This window comes from Euphorbia lathyris, chromosome 1 (genome assembly GCF_963576675.1).
Source record: "Euphorbia lathyris chromosome 1, ddEupLath1.1, whole genome shotgun sequence".
Lineage (NCBI taxonomy): Eukaryota > Viridiplantae > Streptophyta > Magnoliopsida > Malpighiales > Euphorbiaceae > Euphorbia > Euphorbia lathyris.
In genome coordinates this window covers 26,560,727-26,580,713 of record NC_088910.1, presented here as the reverse complement: position 1 = coordinate 26,580,713, position 19,987 = coordinate 26,560,727, and the positions used below count along the sequence as shown (strand labels likewise).

General features: G+C 32.8%; 1 protein-coding gene across 2 annotated transcripts; it reads left to right on the top strand.

The window, feature by feature from the left end:
• Positions 1–13,802: 13,802 nt before the first annotated feature.
• On the top strand, positions 13,803–17,801 carry LOC136226000 (serine/arginine-rich splicing factor RS40-like). Of its 2 annotated transcripts, none has more exons than XM_066014252.1 (6): positions 13,803–13,956; positions 14,521–14,631; positions 16,041–16,153; positions 16,254–16,492; positions 16,674–17,312; positions 17,405–17,801. In XM_066014252.1, the coding sequence occupies exons 2-6, from the start codon at positions 14,526–14,528 to the stop codon at positions 17,427–17,429; spliced, it is 1,122 nt and encodes a 373-aa protein (XP_065870324.1). In that variant the 5' UTR covers positions 13,803–13,956; positions 14,521–14,525; the 3' UTR covers positions 17,430–17,801. The 2 variants fall into 2 exon arrangements, with proteins under 2 accessions (XP_065870324.1, XP_065870333.1); XM_066014261.1 differs by lacking the exon at positions 13,803–13,956 and adding an exon at positions 15,478–15,818.
• The last annotated feature ends 2,186 nt before the right edge of the window (positions 17,802–19,987 follow it).

Here is a 19,987-nt window from a genome sequence, read left to right as displayed (position 1 = left end):
TCAACATGTATTACGGCTATAGTTTCCTTAAAAACTTCAATTATTTTTAAAGTAAGACGGAATCAAACCAAGCAAAAAGCTAAAAATGTTAGTTTGATTAATGTCTATAAACCTAATTGAAAAATATAAATAAGAATTATATTATCATGCATTAGCATAATATAAAAGAAAAATTGAATAAAGAATTTATTACTTATATACATTAACTCGAGACTTTTTCTTTATAAAATCGTTTCGGAGATGTTTTAATAATATTCAATATTATTGCCCTTGTAGAAATATTTAACCATTTCTAGCATATTTATATAACCTTAATAAGCATATGAATATATATTATACTTATAATAATTTTTTAGCATATATAATATGTACTAATTTTTGTACGTAGGCGAAAATGTGTATGAAAAAATAATATGACAAACATTCGTACTCAAAATAGGATAAGTAAAAAATGTGTATGCAAAAATACAATGACAAACATTCGTGCAATGTCCTCATTGTGCAAAATTTGATAAAGCATAAAAGATAGAGTACGAAATTATAAAACGAGATAAAGGAGTACTAAACAAACATAAGATAAAATAAAAATTAATGAAAAAGTAAGGAAAGATAAAACCTGAATGTGAAGGAGAATTCGGTGGATATCGTGTCGACTTGACTCCTTGGCGACGGAAATATGATAATGATTGACGACGAGTGGAGTTATGTTCCTTACGCAAATGATTGATGTGTTCATCTACCTCATCGATGCTTAAGTTCGTTTGTCTATTGTTGACATTTATTTGCGCCAAAAACTTGTTGTTTGCTTGTTGCGGGAATGGCTCTAATAACCATATACTTGATCCAAAACTCATTGCCAACCCACAACTTCATCTACATTCGCCCGTACGTCTTCACGTGGTGCCTCATCTTCATGCATTTCCTCTTCCCATCAAAACTCGCTTCCTCATTACCATCCTCTTGAATACCCTTTCCACGTGAACTTGAAGTACCAACACCTGAACTGGTAAATAACTAGCCGTCCTAGTCTCGTAAGATCTGATTGAAGGCGTACCGTGGCTGACTACTAAACTAGCTTGTAAAAGTGCGGCATAATCCAACATCGGAAAAATAATCATGAGTAACGGATTGAAATCGCTCCAAACTACCCGTAGCACCCAAAACAAACCCATAATCAAATGACCCAAAGGAACTTGCTTATTGGTTGAAACGGAGGCTCGGTTTAAATTGTCAAAAAGTTTTCCAATGCTATCTACCAGCAATCCTTTTAAAAATGCAATCCATTACAAACAAACCCCGACTTCGAACCTTCTACCCTTCAACATGCCCAAAAAGGGAAGAAGATAAAAAATTATAGAAATAGAATACAAAATTATCTTTAAGGGGCTTGCTAGAAATGTTCTTGGGATTAAATTCATCCAAATTTGTCAAATATTTCCAAACCGGATTGGTTTGAAAATCGTTTAGGCTTATCATAAAAAAAATATGTGTAGGAAATATTCAACTCCCCATACCCAACTTCATAAATTTAACCTAAATCCCTAAATATAATCCTCTCATTCTTTTTAGCATAAGAAAGAGTAACCAAAAAGTCAATAATATCCGTTTCACTATGCGTTATGCCCATAAAAGTGCGTGTACCGCTTCCCATCCTCATCTGAAGTAATGTCGAAAGGATCCAAATTCAACATACAAATGATTGTTAGAGGTAGAGGAAACTTTGTGAGTAATAACCTGATGTCTAGGCATGGTATATAAAATTTCAGATTTGTGAGAGAAAAATATAAAAATTGTGAAAAAGATAGAAAAAAGGAGAGTTAGATTATGGAGTTTGTGTTTGGGAAAAGAGTAAAAAGGTGGAGAAAAATCAAAAATATTTTATGGAAAAAGAAGTGTGTTGCATAGGTGAAAAAAATTGGTATAAATTAAAGGTGATATGATGTGGAAAAAGAAAATGTGTTTTAAATAGAAAAGAATAAGGGAAAAAGTGAAATTTTAAGCAATTTTCGGCTGAAAAATAGAGAGTCGCGACAGAGATTCTCAAAATCTCGGTCGCGACACGCACCGGGCAGGGGAAATTTTTTTTCTTCCTGTCTTGCTTGCTTGCTGGTCGTCCAGAGATTTTGGAAATCTCTACAGAGATTTTCATGCTGTAGGCCAAAAACTTGTATTTTTTACATTGTCAACATATAAAAATTATTTCTTCTTGCACTAATGTTCTTGTAATGATATTTTAAACATGTAAAAACTCAAAAACAAAACTAAAAATTAAATAAAAGGTTAGCCTTAAGGGCTTTCCTTAAATTAAGAGTTATAAAATATATAATTACATTAACATGGAACATATATACACAACCACAAAAATTGAAAGATGTTCAAACAAGAACGAAAACATAGAAATGTTACAGAGACAACACTATAAATACAACGAAACAAATCTAATCTATTCTTCATATTTATAAATGTCAATTCCCCGCGCTTGAGCCCGGTTTATTTACATGAATTGTGTATTGTCTCTCTTTTTGAAGAAAGAAACTAAGGACCAAAAACTCGAAATAATTAATATTCATGTTTGACAAATCCTTCATTCTCCAAGAACTCGAAACTAGGGACGGAGAAATGGTTCATTCTCGCTCCAAGGAACGAAAAATTTATATTTAGATACAACTAATAAAATTCTCATATCCAATTTTCTTGTTCTTGGAATGGGAAGTAGATATCAAACCTTCTATTAAAGTTTTTGAAGAATCCACAATATTACCTTGAAAGAATTTTTGGTGTTTTAAAACTGATGAATTAAAACAAAGTTTTCAGAAATTCTGAGAATTAAAATTGTAAGTTTGAAAAATATGTCAAGTTTTTAATTTGTAAGTGTCAAACCAAAAATCGTGACTATTGAAAAATAAAAGGTGTCTTTTGTGCCTTTTAGGGAAAAATAAAATAAAAAATTAGAATTTAAATGCATATGAGAAAAAAAGGAAAAAGAGGAGAAAATAAACTCACCAGCGCAGAAATAATGTGTGTCGCAGTCGAGATTCTGGGAATCTCGGTCGCGACATGCTTTGCCCACTGGCAAAGACATGTGCGTTGGACCTCCCTAAATCTCTGTAGAGATTTTCAAAATCTCTACACAAGCAGAAATTCAACTAAGCTTGAAAAATAAAAAATCTCTGAATAAGCAGAAATTTACAAAACTTCAAACAAAAGTTACTGTAGAGATTTTTAAAATCTCTATAGAAACAATTTTTTTTTTAAATCTAAAGACATATTTCTAATTTATTACAAAGAATTAAGATACATGATAAATGTCTTTTAATGATCAATTTTTTTTATTTCTAATCTAACTATTACTTTCTAAACTAAAGACTAATGTGTAAACTAAACTTAAAATGAAATGTAAAAATTAAAATACGAAAAACTAAAAACTAAAAATGTGATAATCCTTAAGAATTCTCAAGGAGAATCAAAATCATGGACAAAATCAATTACTTGGACCGGTTTTAAATAATGGTCCCATGCATTTTAACTTACCTAGAAACAATCACGATCGGGAAAAACTGTTATCCCGAACTGCAAAAAAAAATTTAAGCGTTTTCTCAAATTAAGGATCTAATGATTCCGGTTGAATGCCCGAACTTCTAGTTCTGTGCACAAACAGAAACTATGCACATGAACTGAAACTTTCGAAACTATGTTAAAAGTAGACAATTCCTTCCTGGCGGATAAGATAATTTCAATGACTGTATTCCTCATTCCTACCTTCTGATATATCTGTCTGAAAAGATTTTCCATGGTGATTTCTTAGAGAGATAGATGTAGGTGTTTAAGGGAATGATATGACAAAAAGAGAAATTATTTGGTTTTATATAGGAATTGAATAAATTTTTTACAAAACGATATGATGTTTTGGTGAAGGGTTAAGTTTATAGAAAAGAGTTAAAGGTGTTTGGGAAGGGTTAAAATTTTTCTGGAAAAATCATATGTCTTGTTCCTGATACTGCAGTTGCGGAACCTGATATGCAATTTTCTTGAAAAATATCCATTCCCTTTTATGATGTATCTGCATGCTGGATTTCTTTTCTGTAGACTTCTTCTGTGAATTTTATTTATGATCAAATCTTCAGTTCATCTTTGAGAAAATTTGGATTTTTTTTTCTTTTTTTAATTTGCAAACAATCTAAATGCAAACGTTAAATAACAGTGAGGATTTAGTCCTAGTGACCATCCTCAATAAATAAATAAAAACTATAAAATAAATAAATACATAAATTATAAACCAAAATTCAGAATAAAATAAAACAATAAAAATCAAATTATCAACATCGTTCCCCGGCAACGGCGCCAAAAACTTGTTAGGCGAATTCCGCAAGTGCACAGTTTCACTTGTAGTAATAAAAAGATATCGATCCCACAGAGAACGTATGATAATTTGATTAGAAATTATTGTCTTGATTACATTCGTTTTCTCGAGGTTTATAGGAAATCGTTAATGGTTTAAAATGGTTTAAATTGGTTTCTAATCCTAATTTTGGTTATAGTTAAGATTACAATTTATAGCAATTATGTTTAGGTTAAAATAGAATTCAAGACTTGTTTATACAAAGCAAGAAAGCAACTTATAACTTTGATCAGATTATTAAGATGTAACAATTTATCATTTAATGCAATTACTGGGCTTCAAATTGCAGACAATCTTTCTACGATCGGAACAGATTGCTACCTTAATCAAATTGGTGTTCTATGTTTGATAAGCCGAGCTATCGATCATATCAACCATAAATCCTAATTCTTTTAAGTGTTCAACAAAGTTTCCATTGAAATGTATTTTATGTAAAAAGGTTTTATTGAAAACACAAGTTTATTATTTTGAAGAACATTTGTTAGAACATACTTTAAAATAACAACAGTAAACATAAATTGAATTGAAAAGATATATTATTAGTGAACTACGAATCATCACAAGTTAACAGAGAAGAAGAAATATGGATAACATTTTAACTAATTTAAGTTCCGGGTTGTCAATCCTTTGCCCAAACTTCGTAGGTTTGTCAGACCCTGGGGCGTTTCAGCCGCTAATTCTTCTCGCTGAATCCTCGAAATAAAGATCGCTGAATCCACTATCAGAGTGTAAACTCATCTTCAAACAATACTCGAACTCTAAATGACAACTATAATAACTACATATTGTATCTCAAACTATTTACACAACTTGTAACTTTATAACAAGTTTGTGTAACAAAACTAACATAAATTAGAACAACCAATTGAACAACATTAATTCTGAATTTCTACATCTATTTATAATGTTCCAAAAGGTGTGTTTGAAGGGTCATATCCGTTGGTGAAGAGTCGATTCTATCCAGACGAACAGATGTGTTGTTTCGAATTAAAACATGTGAGATCTGTGCAGGAAATTTGCTGTTTCTGTCGAGATTCTTGGAATCTCGGTCGCGGCTTTGGGTTGAGGGAGAATTATGCACGGATGCGCGTTTTCATGTCTAAAAAACGTGTGTCGCGACCGAGATATTGGGAAGCTCGGTCGCGACAGAGACTTTTGTCTCCGTTCATAGATCGTTTCCCAACTCTTTGTTTCGGTCTCTGAATTGTACGTGCCTTTTATCTTGTAAATGTGATTTCTCTCTCGTTTTTGCTCTGTTTTAGCTCATATTTGGATTTTTCCAAATAATTAAGTACCTTGCACAATAGAAACAAATATAGACGTAAAAATATTCCAAATGAATATAATTAACATGATTTTAATACAAAACTAATGTAATTATTAATGATATTTTAGGTATATTTTGGGCTTATCAATCGCTCGCAGAAGAGACTAGTTAGAATAAAAGGTTTCTCATAATGTCTTAGGATACATGTAAATGATTACATAAATCTAAGAGTATTAATTCAGTGTTCTATGGGTCTAGGGGAACGGAGAAATTCAATTAGATTGAAATCAAGTTCAACGTCACCTAAATTAAACAAATAAATGGGCAAAATTATCTGAATAAAATTATTTAGATAAATTAATGTATACATATTTTTTTAATTGAAAGGTTGGTTACCGAGGTGAGAAGCGAGAGCAGCTAATCCCAACTAGGTTGGCACCAGCAGGTAGACGCAAACAACCCTGAACCAAATATATTAAAATAAGAAGAAAAAGAGTTACAAACAAAGCAAGCAAAATCGAAAAGGAATCAAAGTTTAACAGATTCTAAAGTATTCAGTTCTGTTGGCATCCTTATAGACAAAAGATGCACAAAAGTCCGGGAAAGAGGTCCACCAACGTGGCTCTGAAAGTGATAGCACATGTTTAGAAAGACAAGATGTGCTATCACTTTAGAAGCAAGCAAAATCGAAAAGGAATCAAAATTTAACAGATTTAAGTGCATTTGATGCTAAAAAAAATCCAATAATATATTTTTTTAAATAAAAATATATTATATATTTTAATAAAATTTCATATTAATATTTTATTTATATAAGAAAATATATTTTTTAAAACATACGTTAGAACATATATTTTAACTTTTAAAACACGAACTATGAAGTTTAGAACATACAACATATTTTTTAGAACATGCGTTATGTTTTTTAGAACAAATGCAAAAATGGTCCATATATTTACTGATTTTTTTAAGACATTATACTTAATTTTTAAAACACAAATTATAAAGTTTAGAAAGTATGTAACAATATTTAGAACATCGTCCTTGACATTTTAAAACATAAATTACAAAAATATAGAGGAATTAAATAAATAAAAAATTGGAGCATGTTCTTGGATTTATTTTTCTATTAATATTTCATTATTATGCACATTTTTTTTTCTATTAATAATTAATTATTATGCATTTTTTCTATTAATAATTCATTATTATGAACATTTTTTTATTAATAATTCATTATTATGCATATTTAATCGATATTAATAAGTGTATGCGTCAAATATTAAACAATAGAAGATACAAGGACAATAGTATATTAAGCAGCACGCGACATAATGTATAAGAAAATTAATTGGCTTAGTGGTATCCAATATGGAGTGTGGGTGGAAGTGCATGTGTTCAAATCCCACTAGCAACATTCCATGTTTTATTTAATTTTTATACTCAAAACGGCGTAGTTTTGAGTGTTCTCACATAACAAAGTGTCCTCACCTAAAAAATGGTTCTCACAAAAGTCTTCTCCTATATATATATATATATATATATATATATATATATATATATATATATGGTTAATTTTAAATAAATGTCATGTAGTTTCATGTTTTTACAGATCGATACCTTTAGGTTTTCTTTTTGTTATAAACCGAACCTCGTAGTTTGCAAAATTTCATTTTTTGTTGACTTTAGGAAGTGCATGGGTTCAAATCCCACTAGCAATATTCCATGTTTTATTTAATTTTTATACTCAAAACGGCGTAGTTTTGAGTGTTCTCACATAACAAAGTGTCCTCACCTAAAAAATGGTTCTCACAAAAGCCTTCTCCTATATATATATATATATGGTTAATTTTAAATAAATGTCATGTAGTTTCATGTTTTTACAGATCGATACCTTTAGGTTTTCTTTTTGTTATAAACCGAACCTCGTAGTTTGCAAAATTTCATTTTTTGTTGACTTTGCTAAATTTGGCCGATAATGACCTCAAAATAAAAAATTTCAAGAATTAAATGATATTTTACGCAACTTTAATTCTTCAAATTTTTAAGGTTTGAGGTTATTTAGGTGTTGTTACTATGAGAGAGAAAGTTAATGTTTAGAGAGAGAAAATTAAAAAAATGATGATTTTGAAAAATAAAAAATTTGGTTCCATCTTAAATATGATATTAAACAACTATAATACTTAAAAATTTTCATTTTAAGGTCGTTATCGGCCAAATTTGACAAAGTCAATAATATATATATATATAATTAGAATATGTGTATTATAATTTGGTTTCCTCAATCAACATCGCTAAGTGTTGATTGTTCAAGATTAGTTTCTTCTCTTTTGTAAAGCTGTCAGCTGGTTGAATTTTATCTGCTTAGGTGAAATTATTTGTTGATTAGGGAATAATTATAACCTTCCTTAGTTATTTTATTTATAAGGAAGAAAGCTAAGTTAGCTGCTAATCCAGTGTGTGTTTAGAAGAATTGTCCTGTCTCTGATCAATAATAACCCTCTGCCTGAGAAACCTTTATTTGGAAGTATTTTAAAATTTATTCATACCAGTTGATTTCCAAGTTTTATTATTTATTTAATTATTCATTATTGAATTAAACCAAAACCAACCTCCCTTTAAATTATTTTTGCATTCACTCTGATTATTAGTCAAGAATTGAATAAGTATTAATTCTTTGTATTCGGCCTCTACTTGCCCTGTTTGCAATTAATTGTAACAATCCGAGTTGAGAATTTAATTTGATGGATTCGACAATCATCAACCATACCATTTGTTTTTTTTTTTTGTTTTTTTAGAAATTATCCTTGAAATGTGCCTCTAACGTGTTATCTTTTGACCCGTTAAGACCATTATTCTTGCTCAGATCTAGCTCCGAATGATTTTCAGAACACCAAATTTAGTAGTAAGTTGTTAGTTATTGATTAATTAATCACTTAAACTAAGCAAACAAACAAACAAAAAAAAGTTGAATTTTAAAATGATATCAACTTTTTTTTTTAGTTAAAAAGCTCTACTTTTCATTATAATTTATATTTTTTTTTTATCAAAACTTCAAATAAACAATTATATTTTTTTTTATCAAAACTTCAAATAAACAATTCCAAAGTCTTTATCTAAAATCCTAAAAAAAACTCCGATAGAAACGTAAGAAATCATCCCATCTATCTATAACTATACTAAATCTGTAGAAAAATATTACACGTGGCAAGTTTAAAATGTATTTGTTGAGGTTGTTGAAACACCTTTCCATATGATTTTGATTTGACAAAATTATTTAAAGTATAGTTAATTCCCATGATAAAATATTCCAACACATTAAATTTAAATGCTTTGACTTATTAATACTAATGTGTTTGTTCAATGTTGAGTTAATTGATTTATAAGAATCAAGACATTAAAAGTTTAAGGCCCAAAAGCCCACAAGAGAAAGTCAAGCCCAAGTCAACTATTGAAAGCCACACGGCCCAAGCAGAACAAAGCGGAGTCCAGCAGGGAGAAGCCTTCTCAATTGCTTCAAGACGAAGCTGCTGAGTCAAGCGACAAAGAAGTCAGGTCAGCAGCTGGCCTGTACAACTTGGAGACAAAGTATTTCCACTTAAGGAAATGTTCAGACGAAGCAAAAAGCTGTCTGGAAGACTTTTCCTAAAATGTGGAGACACTCTAACCAGCCTGAGGAAAAGCAACTGATCCCTGACGAAGACAGAAGATACATCATTCTAATTGGCCGAAGACGTTGAGCACTGACTGAGTGAAAGCGACAGGAAGCCATTTCCCTCTAACGATTATTTCGAAATTCGAAATGACCAGTGCCTCAGATGTCACTATAAATAGGCCTCTCAAATGCTTCATTCGATGCAGATCTTCATCAAGTCGAAACACTGACCAAATACCAATTCGAAGTTTTGTCTTGAAAAGCAAAGCAAATTCTTACACCAATTCCTATTTTTGTGTAAAAGTCTAGAGTGATTCATTCATCTAAAGTGTTCTTAGCTTTTGTTAGAACAAACACTTTATAATTTCTAGAGAATAGAAAGGAGAAGCTGAGTTGCTCGGTTATAGCACTCAGCAGTAGTTATAGTATTGAGTAGAAGAATAGAGGAAGGTACTCTTGTATACTTAGTAGCTATTTGTAAACGATTTGTGCTCTACCTTTAAAGAGCTCAGTAGAGGATTTAAAAAGCTCGGAAGGATTCCGGGGACTAGACGTAGGCAAGGAGGCCGAACCAGGATAAGTCTACTGAGTAACATATTTCTAACCCTTTACTCCTTTATATATTGCTTGCTGTGTACTGCCTAGTAAAACACTAAATAACATACGCTGAGTTGAGTGATCTGAGAGTTGAGTTCATGAATAGACTTAAGTGCTATCTCCTGGCTCACGGTAGAAACAGTTTTAGTCAGCAGTTGACTAAGCCTGCCTCTAACCTTACTCAGTATTGCTGTGCTAAAAGACTTAATAAAAGTCTTAGTTTAAAATATAAGTCAGCCTTACGTGAAATTTTTTAAATAGTTCCTAACCCCCCCTTGGAGCTAACTTTGTCACGTTACACGGGACCAACAAAGGTTTCGTGTTCTGAGTTTCTTAACAAGTTCTTCTACAATCCTATTTACGGTTTTTAATTTTTTTACACGTATTGATGAACGGTTGCTTTCTAATGTTTGTTATCGTGCCTTCTTCTATAACTGCTTCAGACTATCTGATTCCTCTTAAATCGCGGTTGTTACCTATTTTCTGTCTCATTTTCATCAATCTTCTTCAACCCAATTTCTGTTGTTGTTATAATATCAGCAGCATCTCTCCCATCTGTGAATTACTTCTTTTGGAGTTTGAATTGCTGCTTCCATTAGACATCTCGTGTTTTGGTTTTAATTGTAGGCGAGATGGGATGTTTGGGATGGTACTATACGTTTTGATTCCTTTCTCTTAAAAAGGCTAGATTCCTAAACCCCTTATAAACAATAGTTTTTCACTTACCACTTTGAACTTTGAGTTTATTTGTAACTGTGTTTTATTTGGGTTTGTTCCGGAGGTAATTGAGGCTCTTCGCCTGCGGTTGTAGTAAGCAACAATCTTACAAGTAGATTTATTTCTCTTTTTCTTTTTTAATTTTTAATTCACTTGCACTCATCAAGCTTTGATTTTGTTTTCCAAGTATGATTGTTTTTTTCTGGTTTTCCTTAGCTTTTTCAGATAATTTTGAAGGTAAATTATCCTTATAGACATTGTCATGGAAGGCTTTTATGCTGAAAAAAATATGATTACATTGTTAAATATTATCTTCTCTTACTGTGATATCTAAACATATAGAAGGTTCAATAATGTAATGCACTAACCTAAGAGAATAACACTTGGTTCCAATTTTTGGACAACACTGAGCACAAATATGGTTGAAATGCATTATTCCTTTGAAAGCCCGCGAGACTTTTATGTTATAAAATTTGCTCAAGTATTAAGAGATCACAAAGGTATGCTTTAAAGCCTCTAATTTGAAATTCCATTTTACTTTACAATTTTACTATATTCTACTTTGTAAGGTTAAAATATTTAGGACACCAAGAGAGCACAAAGGTATTCCAGTTTTTTCTTAACTGATATTGAGTATTTCTGTCCCTAAATTTAAAAATTAGAATAAATTTTCCTCTACTGGGTATGTTTTACGTGATAATAAATGTAGTTTAATGAATTTAATGGAATAACAGTAAAATGCTTCGAAAATGCAAGGTTTTAGATTTCAGGTTGAGTCCTATAGGTTTTCACACTTCTGATTTAAGTCTAACTCTATCCATAGTAGGTGTTGCAGTATGAGCATGAATCTTTGTGATATGTTAGTTTCAGAGTATGTTTTGCTATTCTTATTACTCGTGTTCATTACGGTCATGCATTTTTTTAGAAAGTTAACTCTCATTTGATTATGCAATTAAGCGAATTATATTGTTTTTTTTCCAATGTAAAAGTTTCATTAGCCCTTTTTGTTTAATGAGAACATGAGTTGATGTCGCCATTTTTGGTTGTTATAATTTTTTTCAATGCATAATTTTAACTCAACTATGGACTTTTCATCTTCCAATAGGGGGAGTAGACTAGACGACAGCAGTACGACATGTTTCCAGTTAGACAAAAATTCAGCAGTGCTGTTGACGAAGACCGGAACAGGAGATCAAGAATTATGCCAGACCTGATAATTGCAAGTGTTCCATAGGCACCAGCACACCATTACCGCAATTTCTAAATTCTCCTTGCCTCAATTTTAGCTTCAATTTTAGGTAGCTAATATTATCAACTGCAAAAAAAAAAAAAAAAAAAAAAAAAAAAAAAATTACTTTGGGAGGAACCTCCAACTACCAAATTCTATTTCACATCTGGTAACTCAAGTTTCTTGTATAACAACTAATTGACTAAATATTATATGTTCCTTAATAAATCTTATTGAACTTTTTTATTTTTGCTCTCCCCCGGGAAAAATATCATTAAAGGTTTGTTGATTTTATTTGGCTTTATCATTCGCTTCATCTATTTATTTTATTAGAACCATTTTAGTTTTTTATTTGACTATGTTTGTATTCAATCATTATATTGTTATTCATGATGTAAAAATATTGAAACAATAGGATAAATGCTGGTGTGTATGTTCTGTTTATGTTCCATAAAAATGGAAACGAAAACTGTTATTTATAAGCAATATAGTTATATGGATAGTTAAACATTCAAAATTAGTTGTTAAAGTGCTATGTTTATTTTTATGCAAATTTGTGACAAACATTGTGTTTTTTCAAATACCATGTATTGAACAAATGACGATCTCTGTTTAGAAAGCCATAATTTCTCATTGATCTCTTCTATTAATTTCACTTTCATATCCACTAACATATATTCATTATAAAAAAACTCATCTAAGTATTTAACTCATTTCATTTGCATCTCAAAGAAAACAAAAGCAATAATTTTTCCTTTGGTTTGCCAAAATTTGCAGCAATAATATAATGCTTCTTTGTTATGTGGAAGTAGTTCATATTTGATATTTCATCACTTAATATTTTTTTTGTTAGTATTTTACTTTTGAAGCTGAATAAAAAAACCATACCCACATTCACTTAAGAAAATGGAATTTATAATATATTAATCTATGATTTATTTTAAATTATAAATTGATAAATCCAGGAGTTTATAATTAGAAAAACGCACCTCGATACAAGCCCGTGCATTGCACGTGTATTTACTCTAGTTTTATAGGCAAATTGGGCGAGAAATGACAAAGTGTCATTTTTATTCAAATAGAGCTGGACGACTTTGTATTATATTTGAACACAAATATGCATCTCTGTCTTGTATCAATAAAGTCGGGACGACTCTCTTTAGTAAAAAAAAGTATGAGAATAACGGTTTTTTGACATAACACACTCAATTTTACAACATGTCATGAGGATATGATAAAAGTGGGCCAGATCGTTGTGGATAGAGTAGAATGTCTCTTAGGTCAAAAATAGGTACAATGCAATTATAATCAATCTTGACATGCATATGGATTTGTCAACCCATGATAAAGGCGACAAAAAAGAGTCGGGTTTTTCTATATGGAGCTCAACGACGGTTTTCTGAAGATCAGAACCATAAACTCGAAAGAGAACCACAAAGTTCGGAATAAATCGTAAAAATATAAAAAAAATCCATAAAAATAATACAAAGTAAGATGAAGTGAAGTGTTTTTTAAATAAGTTAAATTAAATTAAAGCGAGACCGAAAAAGATATCTAGAGTTGTTTCCAATTACAAACAATTGTTGAGAACTCGAGATTCAACTCATCCAAATAATACATCGGTAATGTGCAATTAGCTCATCATCAAAATCAAACAAATCCGTGTTCACAATAATGTTACGAGGGAATAAAAAAATAAAAGACACAACTATCCTTGATCATTAACCCAAACTAACCACGTTGTTGTCCAATTTTTACCTGTAATTATTAATTACGGTTGTAAACAAAAGGTACCTATTTGTCTTATGTTGAAATAGGAAACTATTTGAAAATCACCCAAACCAACTGTTATTTTTTTTATTAACAATATAAAAATAAAAAAATAGTACAACTTTTTTAGAAGGGTGAATCTGTAAATTAAAGAAACTCTAAGGGACTCTTGTGGGAGAAGGATGTCATTATCTTCTATTTAGTATTCTGGCCATTTGGGTTGCAGGGAGAAAAAATATCTCAATAGCCTTTTCGAACTTTGACTCTGTTGCTAGGGTTTCTGAGTTCGTTGATCGCAGGTCCTCAAATCTTTGCTTCAAGAGGTAAATCAGCTCATCAATCTATGTTGAACTTGCTATCCATTTTCTTTTTCTGTTCGATTCTAAAATGTTTCGAAGAAAACACACGAAAGATTGTTGTTCCGTGCTTTCTCAGTTTCTAGCCGAAATTTTTGCTTATTGCCCATTTCTCTATCGCATGTAGTAGATCTGACTTTTGTTTTCATAGATCTGTTCTCCGGGTTTCAATTTTATTTCCGACTTATTGTGTTTTCTGCTGTGTAGTTGATTGGGTTAGGGGCCATTTTTAGGGTATGCTTTTTATTTTTCTATGTTCATTCAATGTTATGGAATTATACTTTTCTGTATGCGAAGACCTAATCACTGATTGTTAAAAGAACAGCATCTAGAATTCTGGCGAGGAAAGAAAAAAATGATAAAACATTTTGGATGTTCAGCTGATTTGTAACTGTAAATTGTCTTCATTTTATCATCTGGTTTAGCGCAATATATTTATGCAGTCTATTTAATGCAATTTAATTATTCTGATAAGCTTTAAAGATCAAAACATATCGGTTAGTTTATTTGAATCTACATTTTATCTTCCAGGCAGCATGAGGCCTATTTTCTGTGGGAACTTTGAGTATGATGCCCGGCAGTCTGAACTCGAACGACTTTTCAGACGTTATGGTAGAGTTGAAAGAGTGGATATGAAATCTGGTTAGTTGTCTTTGTTAATCCATGATTTGTTATTATTATTATTATTATGATCCAGACGGGCTTTATTCTGTTAATTTCACTTTTGATTTTGGAACTGAAACTGCTAAGATATGAAAATTAATCTTTTGTGAGTAGATTGACGTCAGTGAATTATATGTATAATGCAAAACGAGTTATTGGGATACGATTTGTTTTATAATTTTTCTTCTGAGGTTGAATTTGAAACACTGAGTTCATTTTTATAATTGTTAAAAGCATACCTCTTGGTGGCTACTATGATATGCCACTCGTATTGGCTTCACTTGAAAGGAGAATAACATTGCCGGTACACGTTCACAAATGGTAAAGTTGGATCCATGTATAGCAAAATATTACAGAAGAGCAATAGAAGTTATTGTTCCGGAGGCAGATGGCTACATTCCGACAGCTTTGCAATTCCAGTTCATGTCATCATACGAGAGGGTCAGACTTATTGTGGCTCTTGATGTTCTACAGTATTAAAATAATTTACTTGTATAATTCTGACAAAGACCGATTAATAGTAAAATATTTATAGTATTAATAGTACGCTATACTGCTTTCTGAGTATTTCTCTTAATAACATTATGTATAAACGTTCTTCAAAGCCTCCAAGTCCTCCATCAAGTCAAGCTTCAGATTTCCGTACCTAAAAGTGCCAGCTTCCTCTTGCTATGGCTGTTCAAGATCACATAACTCAAAATTGCTACAACAAGGCAGTAACTTCCGTTGTTGAGTTCTAGTGGGGGTTAAGGATATTTTAAAGAAAAAAGAAAGTATGTTTTTTGAAGCATAAAACCCCCATACTCAACATTTTCTTTGACGCAGGATAATCATGGGAAATCCATACTCATTCCTGGCTAATGGATGGGCTCATCAGAATTCTGTTTCCTGCCTGTGACGAGCTTCCTCTTCTTGCTATCAAGAAGAGTCACTCTGATACGCTATGGCAGAACTTTGCCAATTTTCCTGAGTCACAATTGCCTTTCATTCCACATGCATTTCCCCAGCCTTCAATTTCAGACATGTTTTCAGATAGAAACATTGCCGACCTCACGGCAGGGGCTGCAGAATAGATGGAGAAGACACTCTATTTTCATTGACATACCATGAGACACCATCCTCTTTTGGATGCTAGTTCCTTGACATCATTTAGTTCATCATACAAGGTCTGTTGCTACTTTTACTGGTCACTTAGTTTACAGATTTTAGGAAGGTTGCCAAAAGTTTTATTCAAAGGGTCGATGTTAGTAGGTTTATGTGCTGCTGAAGGTGAAAATTGCTCTCATATTGAGAATCCTTCCACATGATATTCATCTGTCTATTTTTGTTTTAAAGCATGCATAGTTATAATTAATTGTGCCTGGGTCCTTACTTGTTCTTGTATATAGGATTTGCATTTATATACATGGAAGATGAGAGAGATGCAGAGGATGCTATTCGAGGACTTGACAGAATAGAATTTGGCCGCAAGGGTCGCAGGCTTCGTGTTGAATGGACAAAAGTAAGACATATTTTTTAGTGTATATAATGTGTTACATTGTTTAATTGTCTAAGTTATGGATCTAACTTTTATTGTGGTTTTTGGTTTGGTCATATTGTAGCAAGAACGGGGAATTAGACGGCCTGGTAGTAGTTCAAGAAGATCTTCAGGCAGTACTAGACCGTCGAAGACTTTGTTTGTCATTAACTTTGATCCACATCATACTAGGACAAAGGATTTGGAGAGGCACTTTGAGCCATATGGCAGAATTGTGAGCGTGAGGATTAGAAGGAATTTTGCATTTGTTCAGTATGAAACGCAAGAGGACGCCACAAAGGCATTGGAAGCTACAAATATGAGGTTAATTTTCCCATCCTGGAACATCCCTACCTCCTTGTTTCTTTCCTACAATGGTTTTCTCCCTCATTTTTTGAAGGTGTGAATAGTGTTTTATTTGCTTGATCTTGAGGGTGATGAATCAAAGTTTTAGTTATGTACGCTGGTAATGATTTGGGTTCCAACATTTTCACGCATTTTGCAGCAAGTTGGTGGATAGAGTTATTTCAGTGGAATATGCTGTTCGAGATGATGATGAAAAGAGGAACGGGTACAGCCCTGATAGAGGTCGAGATAGGTCACCTGACAGGCGAAGCCATGATAGGAGGAGGTCTCCAAGCCCATACCGAAGAGAAAGAGGAAGCCCTGATTATGGCCGTGGCCCTAGCCCTGGACCTTACAGGAGAGAGAGAGCTAGCCCAGACTATGGTCGTCGTCGCAGCCCAAGTCCATACAAGAAAGAGAGGGGCAGCCCAGACTATGGTAGAGGCACCAGCCGTAGCCCTTATAGGAGAGAGAGGGCTGGTAGTGACCATGGACGTGGTCCCAGCCGTAGCCCGTTTCGCAGAGAAAGAGTCACTCCTGACAATGGACGTGACCAGAGTGCCAGCCCTTACCAAAGGGAGCGAAGAAGCCCAGACAAAGTTCGTGAAAGTACCCGTAGTCCATATGCGAGAGAGAGGACCAACACTGACAATGGACGTGGTTCCAGCCGTAGTCCGTATGAAAGGGAGGGGTTGAGCCCTGAAAATGGTCGGCGAATCAGTCCAAATTCCATTCCTGAGGAGAGGGACAGCCCGATTGATGGTGCAGCTGAAAGCCCTGTGAATGATAGATTCAACAGGTTCTTGCCTTTCAAATCTCCTTGTTTTTCATTTATTTTGTTGAAATCTTTTAGTTTATACCTCCTGGCATGCTAATGTGGGTTTTATGCAGTCGTTCACCTGCAGCTGATGAGTGAGGCAGACTTGATAGTTTGGAAAGCAGCAGCCTTTGTATCGAAATTCTGGCCGAACTTGGTTTGGCATCTCATTAAGTTTTGGCCTTTGACATGATAAAATACTCTTAAAACAATTGAAAACTTATGGCCTTCATTTTGTAATGTAGGAGTAGTCAGTTTTAGCATGTAGTTTTTGTGTTCAATTTCTCCGTAAGAACTTGTTGGTTTTGTTATTGGTTTTCAACTTCAAACCGGTACATAAAACTTGTATCTTGTGCTCCCTCTTCATTCTCGAACCATAGCTTGATGCAGGGTACTTCCGGTAAGGGTAAGGGTCGCTTTGAATGGAGATTTTTTATGACATCAACATATTACAGTATTATTTTTGATTCATGCATTTTGTTTCTTTTGAATTTTAAAATGAAGTGAAATTGACGACGAGGTTAATAAATAATCATATGACTAGGTATCATATTATTTGTTTTTATTAAATTAAGTGTTATGACTATTAATATTGAGCAAATTTCAACATAATCTCAATGCTGTAATGTTCACTCAAATGGTCTATGATATAAATAGGGATAAGGTATCGAAATATGTCTAATTAAATTAATCATATTATATTCTTGTTAGTGTTCAAAATATTATGTATATTCAATTATTTTTAGTTTGAATATATTAGATGAGCCATGAAATTTAGGAGTCATGAAATGGTCGATGAAAAATAAATATAAAGTTTTAATGGATAAGAAGGTGTCCGTTATGGTTACTTTGTTTTTTACAAAGTACTGTTATTTGGTGTGGTTTTCACCATTGGATGATGGAGCAAAAAATTAATCCATCATCCAATGGTGAAAACCACACCAAGTAACGGTACTTTGTAAAAAACAAAGTAACCATAGCGAATACCGGATAAGAATACTAATTAATTGTATTATAATAAATAAGAAAATATAACTAAATAAAAAGATAACATATAAAGTTAATAGGAAAAGAATGTAATATGGTTAATTTAATTGTGATGTTTAGCTTAAATTGGATATATTTTGTAAACATTTAGCTTAAATTTATATTATTTTGTAAACGTTAAGTCTATATTGGTGCTATTTTGTACGTGAGGTCTAAATTGATGTTATATTGTAAACTTTAAGCCTAAATTGATATTATATTGTAAACGTTAAGCTTATATTAGTGATCTTTAGAACGTTGAGTCTAAATTTGTACTTCTCCAAAAACTTTAGGCTTATTTTGGTATCTTATCCTATATAAATATGACACTATGTCAGCGTCATGTTTTAACAAGGCCAAATACATCACTAGCTTTTTGAACTTGTCCATAGTAGTAGATTGACTTCTTGAACTTTGCAAGTTCTTACCAGCTCACTAAACTTGCTTATTTTGTATCACCAGGTCTTTAAACTTGTACGTAAAAATTTATTAGTTTTCCGAACTTTGTAAGTGTTTTACTAGCTCCCTAAACTTGTTTATTCTGTAACAATTAAATACAAAAAGAATAATACTAATTTTTGATTTTCATCGTTTCTATTTCTCAATCCTCTAATACTAACTATTATAATAGGTTGAAATGTAAGGGAAGAGAAAAAATTACCTCACAAATAGATGAAGATGTATTTTTAGAATTTAGGTTTAATAAGTTTTTGTATTTAGTTGTTACAAAATAAGCAAGTTCAGGGAGCTGGTGAGACATTTGTAAAGTTTAGGGACTTAATAAAATTTTATAGACAAGTTTAGAGAGCTGGTAATACTAAATAAGCAAGTTTAGGAAACTCGTGAGACATGAAAGCCAATATATTATTATGAACAAGTTCAAGAAGCTGATGATGTATTAGTCCTTTAATAATTATAAAGAATATGCAATTGTTTATTGAGTTTAAAGTTAGTAGATCATCGGCTTTACTGGCATGACTCAAGGGACGACTCTTATACGACCAAATTGGGATATAAAACGGCAATGAGGCTCAACGGGTCGACGACTTCTATCCCCGGCTCTTCATCGGGACCAAATTCGTTGTGGAAGTCGATCTGGAAGCTGGCAATCCCTCCCAAGGTCTCCCACTTCTTATGGAGGTTCTATCATGAGTTCCTCCCTTGCCTGGTCAATCTCGCAATGCGTCATGTCCCCGTGGATAGGGCGTGTGTTATCTGTGGGAACCAAGAGGGGTCTAGCTTACATATTTTCAAATGGTGCAGGGCTGCGAGGGAGATTTGGAACGCTTCGGGTCTGTCGTCTCGCGTTCTAAAATGCACAGGCGGTTCGTGCTTGGATTGGTTTAGATCGGTCAGGAGCGTTCTTGGCAAGGAGGACTTCCGTGCGTTTTGCATGATCATGTGGATGCTTTGGTTCCAATATGATCAGGTATCGCACAACGGGCAAAGCGCGAGGCTATCCAACTCTGCAATCTTGAATGGAGCCCTGTCCCCGCTGAACATGGAAGCTACTGCTGGTCGGGATGGCGGAGCGAGCGGGACAGCCCGATGGGAAGTTAGCACGGAAGAGGGGGAGATCAAACTTAACAATGACGCTGCCTTCCGCGACAACTGCTCCAGGGTGATGGTGG